Source organism: Ciona intestinalis, chromosome 1, assembly GCF_000224145.3.
Source record: "Ciona intestinalis chromosome 1, KH, whole genome shotgun sequence".
NCBI classification, from domain to species: domain Eukaryota; kingdom Metazoa; phylum Chordata; class Ascidiacea; order Phlebobranchia; family Cionidae; genus Ciona; species Ciona intestinalis.
The window spans coordinates 8,016,170-8,034,956 of NC_020166.2; the positions used below are offsets into that span (position 1 = coordinate 8,016,170).

The 18,787-nt window shown below is 39.5% G+C and overlaps 1 protein-coding gene across 6 annotated transcripts in view; it reads left to right on the forward strand.

The window, feature by feature from the left end:
- The window catches only part of zf(c2h2)-25 (zinc finger protein), a 41,370-nt gene that overhangs the window by 4,672 nt on the left and 17,911 nt on the right, over positions 1-18,787 (forward strand). For 2 of the 6 annotated variants that reach the window (XM_018815527.2, XM_009864048.3), the window contains exons 2-12: positions 11,915-12,091; positions 12,572-12,637; positions 12,728-12,817; positions 12,916-12,999; positions 14,565-14,693; positions 14,985-15,057; positions 15,515-15,653; positions 16,276-16,331; positions 16,397-16,475; positions 17,355-17,445; positions 18,036-18,106. In XM_018815527.2, the coding sequence (XP_018671072.1) occupies positions 11,953-12,091; positions 12,572-12,637; positions 12,728-12,817; positions 12,916-12,999; positions 14,565-14,693; positions 14,985-15,057; positions 15,515-15,653; positions 16,276-16,331; positions 16,397-16,475; positions 17,355-17,445; positions 18,036-18,106 (1,017 nt within the window). In that variant the 5' untranslated portion in view covers positions 11,915-11,952. Of the gene's footprint in view, positions 1-9,008; positions 9,123-10,708; positions 10,843-11,914; positions 12,092-12,571; positions 12,638-12,727; positions 12,818-12,915; positions 13,000-14,564; positions 14,694-14,984; positions 15,058-15,514; positions 15,654-16,275; positions 16,332-16,396; positions 16,476-17,354; positions 17,446-18,035; positions 18,107-18,423; positions 18,528-18,787 lie in introns of those variants that run through there. The other 4 variants (XM_018815586.2, XM_018815551.2, XM_026838175.1 and 1 more) reach the window with 4 other exon arrangements.

The window sequence follows — 18,787 nt, forward strand, 5'->3', positions numbered from 1 at the left end:
TTCGCGACTGTAACTATAGGTACGATGCTGCAGAATTTGCGAAAATCGAGCTTCAACAGTATAAGCGCCGACTCCCATTTTGGCCGCATTTTATCGTTTTTTTTATGTAAAGGAGGGAATGATCCAGTGCTTTAAAAACCATGTTGCGGTGTGGAACGGAATTCGACCAGCAGCATTTTTAGATGAGCTCCTTTCAACGAGTGTTCCAATATGCTCGCGGTTTTTTTCCTTCTTTTTATGCCACCGCAGGAATATTAATAATCACCCGCTTTGACCCCAACGGTAATTGATCCGTTACATTTTCAAATGGAAAATAGTCTTGTTTGTGTATCATTACGCAATTTACGTGCATCTCGGACATATATTGCACTTTTAAATGCACTACTCCGCGTGCAATTAGTGCCTAATTGTTGGCCTCTTAGTTTTTCGTTTCGAAACGCCTGAAAAGCTGCTTTTAAAAACGTAAATCTACTGAATGGTTTTGCCCTGGGCGGAGTGCGTAAATTATGAGTGCTGCAAAAACCTTTTCGAATAGAATTTTACAGTTTAGAATCACTTTACAGTCGTTTCAATACCCTTGTCCTGATGGTAGCACATTTTTCGGTAATAAATCCAAGGGTGTCAGACAGTTGTAGCTTTAGCCAAGACACGAGATGCCACTTTTTAATGTATTGTTGGATGTGGTCCGCATATTTTAAACCTGGAAAATTATTATTTCTTTTGAGTACAAATGTATTTAGTATAGTTATTCGCCGCATGGCCGTGTTTCACTGAATTTAGCTCTGATCGTATGCTACGGGAGATCATTTAAAACGGTTCACGTAGATACGGCAGATTAATTGGTTGTTTTTTTATTTAAAGGTCGTTCGGTATGTTGACATTTCATAACCTAGCTACATAGCATACGGCCGTTTCTACTTTCGCGGTTCATTTTTCTACATTGAATCAGAAACCGTTTTATACGTTGTACGTTATACATCGGCGGGTATAATTATTATTGAAGTTTTTACTTTTTAACAAAGCGCTTTTGGCGAGTTTCCCGTATTTTTCATAATACGGAAAGGGTTGCTCTGTGTTCTTTTTTGATCACATTTTGTGCAAATGTGTCAAACACAGTTGTAAGTAAGTAACCAGATTGTATTTTTACTATTTTGGTTGTGGCAGGGTAACATCAAAGTATTAGCTGTAGTTGTAAACATATATGTACGGTTGTAAAGACAACGACAGGAGAGACTCGACAGTCAAAGCTCAACGCATATTCAGTATACAGGGCGTTTTGATTTTGTATATGCTTTGTATTTAGTACAAAATGAACACGTTTGACTGCGCTGGTAGACGACCTCGAAAAAAATCAGTTCTCTCTTACCATGGCCTGTAGAAACATATGTTTTTGCAGGCCATGATACTTCGTGGTGTTTGTGATGTTTTAGCGCTCGTGCTCATCAATTTAATAAGCAAGGCGACACGTCCCAGCTGTTACAGCAACAAGCAAAACATGGTTACTAATCATGGGATCGGATGCTCTGTTTATCTGGTGCTTCCAAGTGGTGCTTGACGATTTTCAGTTGTTTTGACAGAAAATTACCGAACGCCGGTTCCAGCGTGTTCCCAATCCACGGCGTATTGGTAAGCGAGCAGTGAAGTGGTGGAGAGCAGCTGTCTGGGTTTCAATTGTGGTCGAAGTGTTCGAATTGTTACCAAGCAGGCGTGTTTTAATCGTTTTCACTTCTAAGATTTTTCGACAAAGGTGAGTATGGTAGGGTGGGGGATAATGGGACATCTTTTCATTCTATTTCTCGTCCCATTGGTAGTAAACAAAGAACATTCAAAGAATTATAAAACAGTATCCTCACGACTTCCATAGACCGTTGTTAATTGTTTTAAAGATCAGGACATTTGGATCTTATGTGCTAAAGGTGCCCCATCTTCCTCCACCCTACTATATATAGTTGGTAGCTTACAACGAGCGAAGAACGTCCGTTTTTTTAGTGGTTATCAACATTTCCTGCCAACTTGGTGCGTTTAGGAAACTGACTCGTTCAAAACGTGCATCACTGTTAATTCCCCGACCGAGTTACCGAGCAACAGCTCACAAATTTGGCAAACACGCAAAAAAGAAAGCGTGCAACTTTACCAGTCAGTCGTTTCACGGCCACGGTGTCCAGGAAGTGACGTCACAAAAAGAAATTTTAATGTAAACTTATAGCGTGGTTAGGTAATGCAAATTTTTGGTTATTTCTGCAGAAAAAACTTAACGGTGCATTTTTTGTCTATTTCTGTTGCAGAAAAAATGTTGGTTATTTATTTTAACGTATAGCAAAAGGACAAAAGCTCGCTTGATTTCGAATTTTCTATGTAAATAATCATGCACTGTTAAGTAATCTCAGCATAATTTCGTATAAGAGTGCCGTGTTAAAATGTAATCATAAACACAACGACGCCACTCCGCGTATATGCTTTCCGTTTGCTTGTTGATTTTCGGAGTAAATCTTTTCTTCAGCTCGCTTGTCGTCCAGGTATTTACAGCCGCGTTTGCTCATAGCTTCGCGTTGAACTTTGGTGAAAATTTATGACATTCTCGATTTTGTCGAGAGCTATATGTGTATACCCGCTTTAAGTACTTTAGTCAATATTGAAGGGACTTATTTTTGTGCGACCTCGCGGTCGTCTACTGCTTTCATATTTGGGCGGTTTATTGCGCCAAACCTGGGCACTGCCTTGTTATCTCAACTTTTTGTCCTTTTTGCAACGTTCCCGAAAATTAGTCAATGATTAAAAAGTCGCGAGCAGGTTTACAGCCTCGCCCTTTTTTCCTCTTTGTTGGTTAAAAAAAAAAGAAAATTAGTTTCGCGTCGCCCAATTTTCGTGTCGCGCCGTGTACTTTTTGCTCTCTTTATATTTGCCTGTCATAAATTATTAGCTAGTACGTCGGGGTGCGTTTCAATTTTCTGATTTTTACGACGCAAAACTTTGGACTCTGCCTGTTTTCGGGCCTGTTTTTTGTTTGCCCTCTCTCGCTTGACACAAAGGTTACATTTTTGTCCATTAAGTTTAATCAGCTCATAGTGTTGCAATCGACGTTTTGCAGATTAAGTAGCCAAACATGCAGCGTTAGCATTTCCGTGAACGAAACATTTAGTATACAATTGTTTATTCGTCCAGTTTTTACACTGTTTCTCAAGCTTAGGCAACGTAACTTATTCGCCCAAAAAATTTCATGTGCATAGCAAAAATATGCCTTAGTCCAGTCATATGTATTTTTACCTATATGACGTGTAATAGGTACAAACTGCCGCTTAATTTAGAACCACAGCTCAGCATATACCTGCGTAGCAATTAATCCTTTATTTCCCGTTCTAAATTTGGGCGGCACGCAACAGGTAAGCCTTTACACAGCATTTGAACAACCTGTTAAAGTGGAAACTTACATAGAGTAGTTCATCATACGTGGCACAGCCAGTGTTGTCTTAACGTAATGTTAAATGTTTGGCTTATGGGTTATGCCTATAATTGCGGCGGATGTTTCGGTTTATTCCAGGGAATCGCTTTTCAAACTTAATCAGCGCCCAACGCAAACGGTAATGAGTCATTCTTAGCTTCTCCGTTGCGAAGCGCAGCTCCAAAACAAAAGATTTATTTACATGCACGCGCTGTTATTGTTTCGGTTCGAGATTTACATAGAAAAATGAATAGGGAGCCAGGAAGCAGTTATCTCTCGGTCCGATATGTGACGACAGTATGAACGTTTTAGCTTATATTGTTCAGGGAAAGGGCGTGTATTTATGGAAGGACTCCGCGAAGCTCGCTAACTTATCATAATGTGGCTTTTGCGAGTTTCCACTTATAGAATATGCACCATATACCTGCCTGTTTACTCTTAAAACAGCGGAAGGCTGAAGAGAGGTGACTAAGGAGTTGCGAAAAACGGTCATAAGAATGAATAAGAGTCGAATTGGACGTCATTCTAGTTAACTCCACCGCTCAGTTAGATTGTATAATTTGTAAGTCGTTATGTTTTGCATCTCGCGTTCTTACGCGGAACTATTTATACTGTTATGCCAGTTTAGTTTTAGTTTTACGACAGTCGCTTGCCTCGCTGTAACGATAATAATGCTTATTTCGTAACTCGGTGATTGGTTCTTCGTATACAGCGGCCTAATTGCAGTTATATGCCATAGCGAGTGCATGAGGGTTTAAGTTTAGCCCGCTGGTAGTTGCTTTTACGATACGCGACAACCTATAACTGCAGCTGTTGACAGTTTTGCCGACGGTTCTAATTTTAGGGCATTTGCAGATTGATAGCCGCGAGTTTATTGCGCATTGTGGCCATTTACATCAAGGTCGTTACTTTCTTAGGCAATTGGCCATAACCAGCACATTTATTGTTTTTGCTTGTGCTTTGGGGTCGTGAGTAATTGTGACTCTAACCTCCCGTTGGCGCGAAACCGTCGTGCTCGTGACAGGTTTTACGGGAGAAAAGTGCATTATCGCTATCGATAAGATTACACTTAATTCCGCGGGCATTGATTTTTGCTGCAAAAACGCCATCGAATGATTGGGCCGTTTTTTATGGCGCCAACAAAATTGCTTTTTCCCCGAGGATTCGATTTTTGCTATCGATTTCGTACGCTGCCCTCACTATAGTTTCGGTTGGTAAGAAAATAAAACAGTATATTACAGCCTTTTATGTTAAGCCTGAGCGTTGCATATTGCATTACGTACAATATCGTATTTACTGTAAAGCGATCGCGATAGTGGTTTACAGTTTTATGAACTGAAATTCTTGTTTGCTCAACCAACATCAAAATCGCTCTTGATTAAAAATGCTTGACGATATAACCATGTTGCAATCGTTTTGAGGTTCTGTTTGTCTGTGGGAAAGTTCTTGCTTTCGTAGAAACTGTGTACACGGTATGAAATATAAGAGGAGTGTATTATCCCCGATACGCCTTTGAGTTTGTGTTACAAAAATTCCAATTTGCTGGGAGGAAAAATCTCATGGTTCGTGCCGATTGCTGAAAACTGTCGGAGTAATTTTCCGGTGCCAGGACACGCAGCACTCGCCGCCGAATTCTGTTCTATTTTTGCTGATGAAAAATTGATCGGGCAGCTACGACATTGCGGTCACGTGGTGAAAGGAGCCCCCCGAGAAATAACGAAAACTACTCTCAACCCAGTAAAACGAGCAAATCTGCTTCTCCTCGGGCCTTGGAGCGTATTAACTGGTGCATTTGTTCTCCACCCTAATCCCCATTGAGCTGGTTGTTTCTTAGTTAATCCCAACAATTAGCATGTTTCTCCAATCGGTTGCCTCGTAATACCATATACGAGGACAATGGTACTGCTGTTGTTTTAAGCTGCGTTTCTAGCAATACTCAAAGCAGATGGTTTGACGAACCCTGGTTTCTGTTATTTTTTCATGCTCTTGTTGTTTTATCATTTTGTACCCGTAAAGTGTCGGTAATCGTTATCCGTGTGTGATCATGCATTTTGACCAAACTGTCTTGACCGGTGTCCTGCTGCGATAATGGGTTTTCTCTTTTTATGTTTTCGGGCAGTGCTGGACGCTCACATGCCTATAGTTAAATTTATTAGCTAAATAAGTCCATGCTAAAAACAATATCCTTTTTAAAATTAAAACCGGACGGGAAACTGGATTACTGTTAGCCGGATTACAGCTAAATCCGTCGTTTATTTCCCCCCGAAGTTTCTGTTCAATATTAAACTCTGCGCTTTAAAACTTTTACTCTCACTTGTTCTCTCCTATTTTAATCACTGGGAACGCAAATTTTTAATGCTCTTTGAGAGAACGAAAGAGAGAAAAAGAGCAAAAATAAGGGTTGTTTGAGTGCGCATGGAGCTCTCTTCCAAATTGAAAATTTAATGAGTGGCCCGAGCGTTTCCACCTTATTTTTGCGACCGAATACGCACCGGCTGGAGCTGTCGTTTACAACGAAAACGGCCGTCGTCGATACCGAATAAATACGAAAACGCGCAGAGCTAAAAATTCTCTGAAATTTTAATGAGAGAGGCCACGGTTAGCGGGCAAGCCGAGTTGCGACAGGGTAAAATTTAGGGCGCCTCGCTGAAATGTAATGAAATTAGGACCCGGCCGATGATAGATAGGTCGCTGTTTTCTCAATAATGCTCACACCGCACGTTTATTGCAAGCCGACATCTGTTGTATATTAGACAGTTCCAACATCTGAGTGCAGCTTTATGAGCGAGTTGTTGGTCAAATTACGATTCCGCTGCCGACTGGATATTACAGAGAGTCAGGGCCAGCAGCTGAAGCGATTTATAGCTGCACTTTATATGATTAGAGTTGGCTTGACGTGTTTCGGGGTTGTGCCATAATTTGTTCTACCTGGCGTATCTTGAATGTGGAAACGGGCGAGGGTTTTCAGCATTCACTATGCGCTGTGGGAGCAACTTTCATTGAATTTTCGGTGTTGCTACGGCAGTTTTAACGGTTGGGTGGATCGTTTTCGGCTTTGTATTGATTGTGAACACGCAATTCGGTTTTATTTCAAATTGGGACGATTCGTCCCCAAAGGCCGCGGAGAGAGAAGCTTTTTGTTAGTTCGGCTTGAATCCCAATCTGCCTCTCTCTCGCAGTGTTGCCAGCTACAGTCGCTGGAATTATTTTCCCATAAGAGAACGCAGTGTACGTAACGCGAGAAGCGGATCAGCTTGTGGCAGCACTGAATCCGACGCCTTTATTGTCAAAAATGTCGCCGGGCGAAAAACGCGGAAATTCGATCTTGGCTCAAGAATGCTTTGGCGTTTACTTTTTCTGTTTTCTTCGGCGTGGAAACGGTTTTTATATTTTGACCTGTGTCGTATCGATTTCCTCCCATTGGTGAAAGTGCTATGCCGTTCTAGCTTCGTATTATTAGCCAGGAGACAGATTTTTGACGTTGCTCGCGCGGTAGGATAAAGAGCGTTGTCGTTATTAGGTTAATAAGGTTTATTAGATATATTGCTCCGTATTGGTACTGGCATTTTTGTGTGTAGGCAGAGTAGCAGCATTTTCAGGAAGCAGCTTTTGTCAACTAATGTAACCTTTTGACTTAAACTTTTGCTATGATATGTAACCGACAAAATGACATATACAGTGCATTGAAAGGTGACCTTATTTACTAAGCAGCGAAAATGAAATATAAAATGGAATAGTCAAGTAGTTAGTTAAGTGAAATAGCCAAAAGAGGCCAGTTACCACACCCTATTCACGTCATTCGTGCACCAAGTTTACCTTGTGTAGCAGAAGTAAATATGCACGGTAGCTCGAATGTGTGTCGAATTACTAATTCTGGCGCGTGAGAAACTTCTTTATCGTTTTCTAATCAGGAGATTGACGCGAATACTCTTGTTTCTTCCGCGAACAAAAAGTTTTTGTCTCGCCAATTTTGACGAGACATATCATCAAGATAAAGAACCTGGGTGGCAATGTATGTGGCTTTATTTTCACATCATCTGTGGCCTGACAAGTTTCCTCCCGTTTGTATTTTCTGTATCGAATACTCGCTTCTCAGTTCTGCCATTAGCGACCGTTTTTTTCTATACCGTTACGTCATTCGAACGATTTCATGTACTTCACCATCACTGGTTTTACTCTCCAACCGAGCGGTTGGGTTAGGTCTGTATTTTGGACGGTAAAATACATTCGTAATGGTTGCAAGTGAGGGTGTCATACGCTTATCAGGCAAATGGATTCCTTTTCTTTTTCCGGAGTTCCGGAGATTGCAAAAGTTCACATGCTTCCAATAAGTGGTTACCGATAGCGCTTGAAAAACGGCGAGATAAAAGTCTAAATGGAAACAAAGCCCCACAGCTCAGTACTGTCGCAGTTGTCGCTCAGAAATAAGTTGTTTTCAAGTGAATGTGCGATAAAACGTGAAAAGTCTGGCAATTAGTCTCTTCGACTGCATGCCTTACGATAGGCATATTCAGCTGTTTATTGACCATGTTAGTTTTATTTGCCCATCAACCTTATCTCGCCGCCGCCGCTAATTTTAGCCCAAGCAGCAGCTGCCGTTTTCTGTCAGGGCGAAAAACGGCCCCAAACTCCCTGAGCGTGGATCGCGCTCAATTAGATAGATTTTCGTGCTAACGTCCGCCATTGAAATATGACAGAGCGCAAGCCGCTTTATCTGCGCCTGCAACGAGAGAGCGGAGTGGGAGCGTCGCTGCTAAATTTAGTCGGGGTCAGGATGAAGGAATTCTCATCTGATTACGTTTTTGCTGCTGCCTGTCATCAGGATGGCAAAAAACATTTGCGTTGCGTAACCTTCGCCGTGTTTGCCCGCCGTCACTTTATTCAACCGCCGCGTAATTCACCACTTGGACTGGTTTATGGCATGGCGTGCAATCAGCCGCAAGGTTTAATTGGGTCAGCGCTCTAAATGAGAAAAGCGAGCTTTGTTTTCCGTTAAATTACATCACTCAGGCGTCAAAATTCGTCAGTGTTTGCCCATCCAGTTTGCTAGCGCTAAATATAACCGAATCGACGACTTCAGCTGTCGCGAGTTTGAGGCAACGTAAAAAGACTGGCGTGATGACTTTTTAGTCTTTCGCGGGTTTAGCTACGTCTGCAGAATATGGGGCGGCTTATCCACATAAACCTATTGGGTGTGAACAGCTGCATTGAACTTTAGCAAGTTATAGTTACAGTGAATATAGACGGCTTTTGAGGTTCTGGATTTTTGGTTCTGCTTTTTACCTGGAAAGTTATTATCGGGAAATGAGATTCGACGCTGAAAGGAAGTCAAGTTTTCAGCCTTCTGTTCCAAAATGTGTGCTTGACTGTTTAACTTGACGTGTTCCCGCGACATTTCGGCACTCGGTGCGGAAAAGAGAGGAAAAAACGAAAATAAAACAATCGAAAGAAAAGCCGTTATTGGCGCAGCTCAATTGCCCTCAAAACTGTAAAGAGCACTCAGTTTAACGCTTTGCTTTGCGAGTGCACTAAAAAAATTGGAACTAAATTTTTAACCAAGTTATTTTGCAGTTGTATAGCGCTAATGTGCTGATCTAGCTGAAGTAATTCTCTGTGATAGACCAATATTGCATGGATTGGATTAATTAGATACGCAGACGCAACAGGATAATACTACAGCTTTGTAAGTGGATATGTATTCAGCACTATAGCATTGAGACAACAGTTTCGCAGTAATATACGCCATAGCCAAGTTAAGGTTATTTAACAATGACAAATATATTGTAAGGAATACAAACTATAGTGGGTGCGCTTGCAGGTATACTTATAGCTTGTAACTTAAAAGTAAGCACGTACAGGTTTCCTAATTTTGCTGCAAATTGTGTGTAGTTCGTTTTCGCTTCAACCTACTGAGTACTGATTAGGACTTAAAAAGCATGTCAAGTTTTCTCCACTTTAATGGCAATATGTGTCTAGTTTTTGTTGTCACGAATATTCTAGTTTTTGGCAGAGAGTGCTGCTGTACGATTTTGTTACCCGTTCACGGTTTTTTATAAATTGTTCTTGCGTATGACGTGCATCCGTTGTTGAAGTTCAGGCAAATTAATTTGGCTGTCGCCATTTTTAGTAAAACACGGTTTGCGGTGAATTACATGGTACAAAGTAGCTTGTGAAACACAGCGCCAGTGGTTAGTTGTTGTTATTAATCAATTTGTTGAATCAGCAAAGTTTGTGCAAGTATTCAATAGAGCTGTACATCGCATCTAGTATTATTAGCAACAGAAAACAGTTACGGTGTATAGGCCTACCAGTTTCTATTTTTTACATTTTTTTGTTGTTGCTTGATTCGGTGTTTTTACTATCGTTTACCGTTTTTATAAAATATTTGGTTTCGTTTATGTTAAAGCTCATTGTTCACTTCTGTTAAATAGTTTTAATAAGTATATGGTTTTTGTTCAAGACTCAGTTTAATCTTACGTGTTGAAGGTATTTCGCCTGTTGAAACGACAAAAGTTATGCAGCTTGGCAGGCCCGAATTCACTGGAACGATTTTCATATACCACTCCTATTACAGGCCTTTAGCGAAGACATAATATCTTTGTTTAACATTTTCAACGAAATAGCTAAACCAATAATAGCAACAGCACGCAGCTATAGGCCGCTTATTTGATCCCGTTTCCTGTCAAGTGTCTCCTGCCCAAAACTTTTCAGTAACCCTGCCCATGAATGACAGGAAAGATTTCAGAGTGTTCGCATCTCAGCTGCTGCTATCGCTGAGTGGCCCTTGGCACCGCTAGGTTACAGTATCCCACGTGTTACTGGTTGCGTCAAACCAAACTCGATTTGAGAGTAAATACCATTTTTCTGCCTATTAGCGTCATTTGTGAGTAATTTAGGCAGAACGTTTTCGAAAATCATGATCAATAGGTTTTGGAAATTATTTCCGCCTTAACTGCTAATTAGGCGTATATCAACGTAGTTTAAGTCTTTAGCAATTACAGCAAACCACGTTTTGGGTAGGGCTTGCTACTTTTTCTATTGAATTAAACTCCGCTTACGTCGAAACATTTTCATCCAGGCGTCAAATAACCCTTCTCTTTTCTCTCTTCTTAGCCCGAATAGGAAATTGAAATCAGCGCCTGGATTTAATTTGGGGCGAGCCGTGATAATCTGCGATGACTAGTTAATGGCGAAACGTATGGTGCTCGCAGATTTTCACGGAGCCGTGAGTCTCGTATTTCCCATTTTTTCCATTCATCTCCTGAAATTTTGTATCACATAAACGGATGTCCATGAAAGATTTATTCTTCACCAACACGCCGCGCTTTTCGTCGAGCTATATCGCTGCAGCCACACACGTGACGAAACGCGCCCCAAAAGGAGAAACGCGTTTTATGTTCCAGGTGAAAAACGCAGAGCGGAAATGCGGAGAAACAATTTTCGCACTGATTTTCTTACTGCTATATTCATTGCAGATGTAGCGCGTTACATCAGAGTGCGAACATAGGTTCTAGTTACATTAGCATGTTAGCAACCCGAAAATTTGTACGCGGAAGTTTTAGTACAGTAAGTTCAAACGCGGCAAGCACTTCCAGTGGATGTGTTTCGTTTTCCCCACCTCGCAGTTAGTTAGCTACGATGCGCGGGCAGCAGAAAACCGTTGACTCAAAAGTGAAATAGCTTGTTTGCTTTTAACGCCAGCGAGTTTAGACAGCAAGGAATTTGCGCCTCGTTGTTAGCTGTTACTATTTTTCTTCGTGTCGAGCGCAACGCGTGTAACAATACAGCGTTTCCTGACCCGCGAGCGGGCGCCGTTTTGAGAAGGACTATCAAAAACAAATGCTGCCGAATTCTACAGTATCTCCCGCCCGCTGAAACAATAAGATAAGTCAGATTTTATTCGAGCCGCGTTAGTTTCCTGCTCTAGTGAGATCGTGCGAGATTTGCGCGAGGAAAAACAATATCTCGGCAGCAGGAAATATGCAGATCTGCGCGCCGACTTATAGACGCTATGACAAAGCGCGCACTCGTCATATCCGAGCAGAAAATTGCATCACACCTTTCCAGAGTTTGCAACAGAATAAAGGTGCCGCCGCATCACGTTTTTATTAGTAAGTGCACTACCCAATGACCTGAAACCCGCGTGATTAGTTTGCTTCAATCGTTGTTGCTCCCATTCACTACCGTGGCGTGCGTGATGATATGTTCTCAGGTTCTGAAAAAGTAAAATCAGGCAGTTTGATAGCAGTTCATAGGAGGTGTAGCCATTTAGTATTACTGCAAGTTTTGAGCACACTTCGAGTCAGAATAAGCGTATTCCTGTAAAAAACGTGTATAAGAAAAAAAATGTTTGTTGGCGTAAAAACATATGTATAACTGTAATAGGTTTTATTAAAAAAAATGCTTTCTTAACGTAAAAACATATGTAAAACTATAATTACATTCAGTAGATATTAATTTTTTCTTACTTGGCAGGGAGCTAGTTTTGACTTTTGGATTAAAATGATCTGATCATGTCGTCAAGGAGAAAAAGTCGACCTGTGAGGCGTGTGGAGTCCGAACACCCTGGAAATCATGCTGAAAATTTTGATACTGTAACCCAAAGTGTAGACGAGCAATACAGCGGGATACAAACGTTAATAAGCAGGAACTGTAAGTAAAGTTGGCATGCATGTGGACGTGGTAGTTGGCCTAAGCTTAGAGCAGTACGCTATTGTATAAGTGTCTGATGCTATGAAAACGTAAAAGACAAAAATGAAGTCCAAACAATTTAGTATGTAGAAGGTGGGGGAAGATGGGACACCTTTAGCACATAGTATCCAAATATCCTGATCGTGTTTTAAACAATTAACAGCGGTATATGGGAGTCGTGAACATACCGTTCAATATTTCTTATTTTCTTTGAATATTCTTTGTTTATTACCAAATGGGAAGAGAAAATAGAACGAAAAAGTGTCCCATATTCCCTCGCCCTACTATACAATGAAAGATATATATTTTATCTAAATGGCATCGGCGATCTCTTATTTAAAGAGACTATATTTAAGTCTTGTGCGCTTTTGTATAGCATCGTTGTGTGTGTGCTTAATTAGAAATTGCTTTATTTTAACGCTACGTTATTTGCATATACAGCTGTTCATGCGGACGAAGAGTACCAGAATAATACGGACCAGGAACACGCGGATGCCTACTCAAACGGTGATTTGTTTTTCCTTCGACTGCCGTTGCAAAATTACATACGTATTTTCAGCGCATTTGCATAAAGTTTTTTTGTTGTGATTTATGCAGGCGCTGAAACTCGGGACAGTGAACAAGCGGAGAGAAACGACGAAGAAAGGCCGATAAAGAGATACACAGCATACGAGAACCCACCGGAAGGTATTTTAACTGCTCATTTGCCTAACTGACATATGCATAAAAAGCCAATTCATGCAAATTTGGAAATTGCCACTGTTGATTTATACACTATGTTGCAGGTGTTTATGTCCTTCAACCACAAGGTTTCAGCGACGATGAAACACCAGACAGCAACGCACAACCGGCTTATCACCCCAATGAAGGTACATTTTGCTTTATAATTATACCCGCGCTTGTAAATTCCACTCTCCAAATTTCTTGGCAAAAATCTGTAATGTTTTATTTTCTACCCAGAGCTGCTACGTGACGCTCACAATAAGCTGATAAAAAAACGCTCGTTTACTCACCCTGTATATTGGATTTATGTTGGATTATGTGCTTTGAAAAGGGGTGTCAAAATTGCCTAAAACAAATAGGCCAAAACGGGCTTGATTAACTGTTCACTGAAATATTTTCGGGAAACGGACGTTTCGGGTTTCATTTTCAGTGTAGCGATTTCAGGCGAACGGTCGCTTTATGCTTGCGCTATTTGACTCACAGTAATTAGCACCAAAACCTAGTTTTAAAAGCGCCGCTTCATGTAAATTGTATGAAAACTACGTCCAAGATGACGTGTGAGTCGTATATGTGTGTCGAAATTGTACTTCCCCTATTACTCACCAACCCGAAAAGCGGTTATTATCTCATTATTATGAACCAGTCTGAACCGGATTAAACTGGCCTGTCAGCATGCTTGAAGCTGGCCAGCAGTTTTACCTGGTCACACAAAAACGACCGAAACATGCCACTTTACAGTTTCATATACAGTGTTATAAACGGCTTTTGCAGGAAGTCGGTTTTGTGTGTGGGTTTTTTCGTTGCTAATTGCGGCTCAATGTGTCTGCCACAACCTGTTTTTAATTACACCAGGTTTTGCCTGCATACACGGGAATCTTTTAACTGGTATTGCCTCATTTAAAATTCATACGAAGCGCTGTGTGTTACGTCGGTTCACCAGACTGTCAATCAAACGGACAATAATGAAACGCATATTTCTGCATAATGCGGAAATACTGAAGTCATAAAAAAGCAAATTTACACATCACGCTTAATGCAAGATATAAACTATGGACGTATAACTAAAAGTTAGAACACCTATTTTTCAAGACAAGGGTGTTATAATTGCGTCTACTTAAACTGAGTCTAACATTCATCAAATTTTAGTCAAAGAAAGTACAAAAAATTCTTTTGGTGGAAATTCTATAATTTGTTTTTTGAATAAGTCACGAATTGTAATATATTTATAATCATACAACGGTTTGTGAAACACCTAAAAAGGATTCCCTCTTTAATATGAACCAAATATACAAAAGTAAACCTTAAAATTAGCTCAAAAACAAAAATATTGATTATTTTTAGACTTTTATTCGGGCTATCTATTACCGATTACAGTATTTTATTACAGTAATACTTTTATATAACTGTAATAAATTCCCTCAATCTGACCCTGATCTGGTGCTCATAGATTTGATTCTTGTGTAATATACAGTACCGATCTTGTGCTACGAAATCGAATCATTTTATTTAAATATTAGACTGACCATGCCATTTTAGGAAAATATATATCGCTTTTATTATGTAATTGGTTGGGCTTGAATTTTGTCTGTTACGTCTTCGTAGCACCCGATTCTTTTTTTGTATAGTTTAATTTGCAGTTTTTATTTACCTATACTCGTCCTAATTAAAAAGAATGCTTATTACCGTAGCTAATCGGCGTTTATTGAAACAGAGAACCCGCATATGGATTCTCAGACAGACCGCAAACGAATGAGAGACGGTGACAACAGCGCCACCGAGTGTGAGCAAGATGAAGAAAGAGGAGCAGGGTTGGATCTCACTGTGAAACGAAGACGAACACGTAAGGATAGGTTCAAAGCAAAGGTTTTATAAATACGTAAACAAAAATAGTTTCGACACCCGAAAAAACTTCTCTTTAATTTGTAATAAACTTAATAAACCAAAACAAGTTTAAAAATCAGAAAAGAATTCTTTAAAATAATACTTTGAAAAGGCTTAAAATCCTACAATAGTTTAGTTGCGTCACATTTATCGCAGCAGAAAATGTTAACCGGTATCACGTATCAGGTTCCCAACAATTTTAGTTTGCGCATCCTTACCGACGTTAAGCATTGTTTCTTCCCATCTATAGATTCCACTGAAGAAGCAGATGCAATGCATACAGACAATACTGACTGCGTTGTCACAGATGACAAGATGAAACGGTAAACTATGCCCGACTCTGCCGCATTTATGCCTCTTATTTGCATATTGCATTATATAAGCGATTCCTAAAGCAGGCGCGGCACGTAGTTTACCGGTTTATTGGGTTCAATAGTTCCTATTCCCATAGCGCTTAGTTTTAATGCCGTGTTTTTAATGTTTTGTGGCTTAAATATTTATTTTCTATGAATTTTCTTTAAATTGAAAAAATGTTCACGTCATAAAATTTCACAAGTCAGTGTAAAAAGTCTCATTTGCGTTTTTGATGAATTATAAATAATATACGATGTTTTAGCGCTTAAATGAGAACTACTATCGATATAATAACCCTTCCCACAAACGCCACATATTACATTACATTACAGCAACATCGTAAATAACATCCCGAAAGCATGTGGTTTCATTACGGCACATAAATCGTAATTTTCCACTCGGATACTTATACCCGTTTAATCCCAGATTTGAACGCTTGCTTCAACTGCTTGCACTCCGCCGGCCCCTGGCTGAAGCGATGGAAGAGGTCGGTTTGTCACGTGACGAGGTCGCTAAGGTTCACCGCACAAAGTTACAGATGTTGGAAAACAAAAGGCAGGACATGGTAAGTCTAATACAGTGTTTCTTAAACTGTTTTGTATGCTTTACCCTTTTAACAAAGATGCTTATCATATTTACCCCCAATATGTATAAATACGAGGAATTTACCCAAGTTTAAGAAACGCTGGTCTAATGGTTGTTATTTTGTGAAAATTTTAGTGAAATTCCAAAAAATCTTAACGATTTGGGTTAAAGTGTTTCCAAACCAAAAATAATTGGATTTTGGCTTCTCCGACTAAAATTTTGCTAAAAACACAAATGTAATATGATTGACAGTAACATTTTATTAAAGTCAATATAGTGTAATGTGAATATCCTTTCCTGTCCATTTTTTATTTCTGGTACATTGAAATAAAAGAAATATGAGTTTACATTCATGATCAAGTGTTACGGAATACGTTACAAAAAAGTCCAAAATTCAGTTTTAAAAATGTGGGCTATCTTTCCTGAACCTTTTCCTTAAAAGTGTTACATATTTTTAGCTTGGTTAAAAAAGGGAATAATTTGTAAAAATGAGTTCAAAAAAAATAAATTTAGTTGTAAATTGTGAAAAAAAGAGTTTTGAAAATTAGTTGTTCATGTACAATGTATGTACTTAGCTTGACCTACACGTTCTTTCCACCCAGATTAACAACATTGAGTCGACGAGTGAGGTCAACCAAGTACAACCAGAGCAGCAACGGTATGTTATGGATATACAGCGATCAATAATATAACTTCAAACTGTTTGTTTTGAACTTGTAACAGGCCTGAGTGGGAGCCGCATAACCAACATGCAGAAGCGTGGACCGGAGAGCCGGCAGAGACCAGAGTTACAGCCTTTGAGGTATTTTTTCCATACAAAATATAACGTAAAATACACAAAATATAGAAACGATGGTCTATTATAGAGAAACGGCCAGATAATTCAGATTTTACCTATATATTTCTAGTAGGCCGTGCCCAACCCTTTGAGGTATTCCCCCCAAAATACCTAATTCCCAGCCCACTAGAGACTGAGTAGAGAGATACGACTTGATAATTTACTTTTCACATCTCTAGTAGACTGTGCCTAAACGCACAGATGGTATACCGCATACAGTTCGATTATGCATTCGGTGATTCATCGAAATTTATCCTATTTAGCGACGTCAGCTACTTATTCAATGCGACAGGTTATAAAATGAACTTTCAGCGTCACAGGCTTTGTCCCTACCAAGGGAAATTGAACATGCTTGATCACGTACTAGATTCGGTCAAAATCTAATCACTCCAACACCACTAATTTCCATATTATTTCATGATTTCCGATATCGTGCATAATAAAAAGATCGTATTTTCGGCTTATAAGAGGTTAATTTTATTGGAGTAAAATCTTACCGAATATGGCAGACGGAATGTTGGATTAAAACTTAACGTTTTATATACCAGATGCCAGATGAGCCAAAACATAATATAGAAAAAAAAATATTAATAAAAAATAAAAAATATTTTTTTACCATATTATTACTTTACTGTAAGGAATACAAATTCTGTGTCGTTTTGTTTACGCACCCGTTGTACCAGTTGCTATAGGAAAGCGGCAATAGAATTTTCAAGTATTAAAAATAATTTGGTACGAATATCCCCTTTAACTACGAACGACCTATTACTAACATCAATTTAATAATTGCATCTAATAAACGGCTGTTGTTATGAGTCTAACATAATAACGAAATATTCACAGCAGGGCGGACATGGAATTCCCAAGCCATTCCCCGCTAACATTCCACCAGCTGCAGTTGCTGCCATGATGGCTTCAATAGTTTCCAATTCAGGTATGCGTTTAGTATGTAGAATGTTACTTTTTGTATTTTTTGTTGTTGATATAGTGGGGTGGGGGAAGATGGGACACCTTTAGCACAAAATATATAAATATCCTGGTCGTATTTTAAACAATTAACAACGGTCTATGAAAGTCGCGAGGACAAGATTTTATAATTCTTTGAATGTTCTTTGTTTACTACTAAAATGTACGAGAAAATAGAATAAAAAGGTGTCCCATCTTCCCCCATCCTACTATATGTAATGATAAAAAACCATTAGACTATGTAAAAAAAATGCTTTTTTTTGTATTCGACAAAAACCTCGCCGATATAGAATATAATATTATGTCATTTTACAAATACGGTGTTATTTCCTATAAAACTGTATTACTAACATCAACAAACAAATAGCGGAAATCGATTGCGAGTGAAATCACTCGTTGCGATTCATACAGCAGCGGTTGTTAGGATTCGCTTGATTAATCAACTTTTGCCGCAACTACTAACAACTTTCAATGAGGTCACGACGCTTTCCATTTCCACAACGTTGCAGTTTTCAGTTGCTATCCCCTTAACTCACAATACGCGTAACTTTCTTACAGAGCGTTCAAGGGTTGAAGGCACAGACGCACTGCAGAAGATTTTCAAACGGTCGCAAAGTTTCTTTAACCAGGTACGTAACAAGTTTGTGACGTCATTCCTAACCGTGACGCCATCTCGTGATTGTGACGTTATTCATGAACTTTACGTCAATTATAAACTTGACATTTTTCGTAAACGTGACGCCACCGGTTTCTGTGACGTCATTCATAAACATGACGTTAACTAGCGAACGTGAGGTCACGTGTTTTTCTGACGTCATTTATGTGAGTGACGTTACAGGTTTCCGTGACGTCATTCATAAACGTGACGTTGCCTCGAGAACTTGACATCCCTTGTTTTTTCTGACGTCACTTAGTGCGAAAATTACCTAACAACTATACATTTCAGTCCCCTACCATGGCTAACACCGTCACCCCACCGACTGCACGTTATTCTACAAGCGCAGATGCGATGGACACCATTACAGCAGGCACTGTATCCAGTGGTGTGGGGTACGTATATAAGTTAAAGTTACTTGGATATTATTTGTCTGTTTAATGGGTATATACAGTACTTTTTTGGTCTACAAAAAAGCCTAAAGTGGTTAAAACAATTGTCTTAAATAACTGGTTGTCTGTGAACGTATATAACGAAGGTAACAGCTCATTTTGACAATTATAATTAAAAAAAAAAACATTTACCATTATTATTTTTTGAGATACGTATTGACATGTAAAAATGGTCTTAAGAAGATATACGATTTTTCATTCTA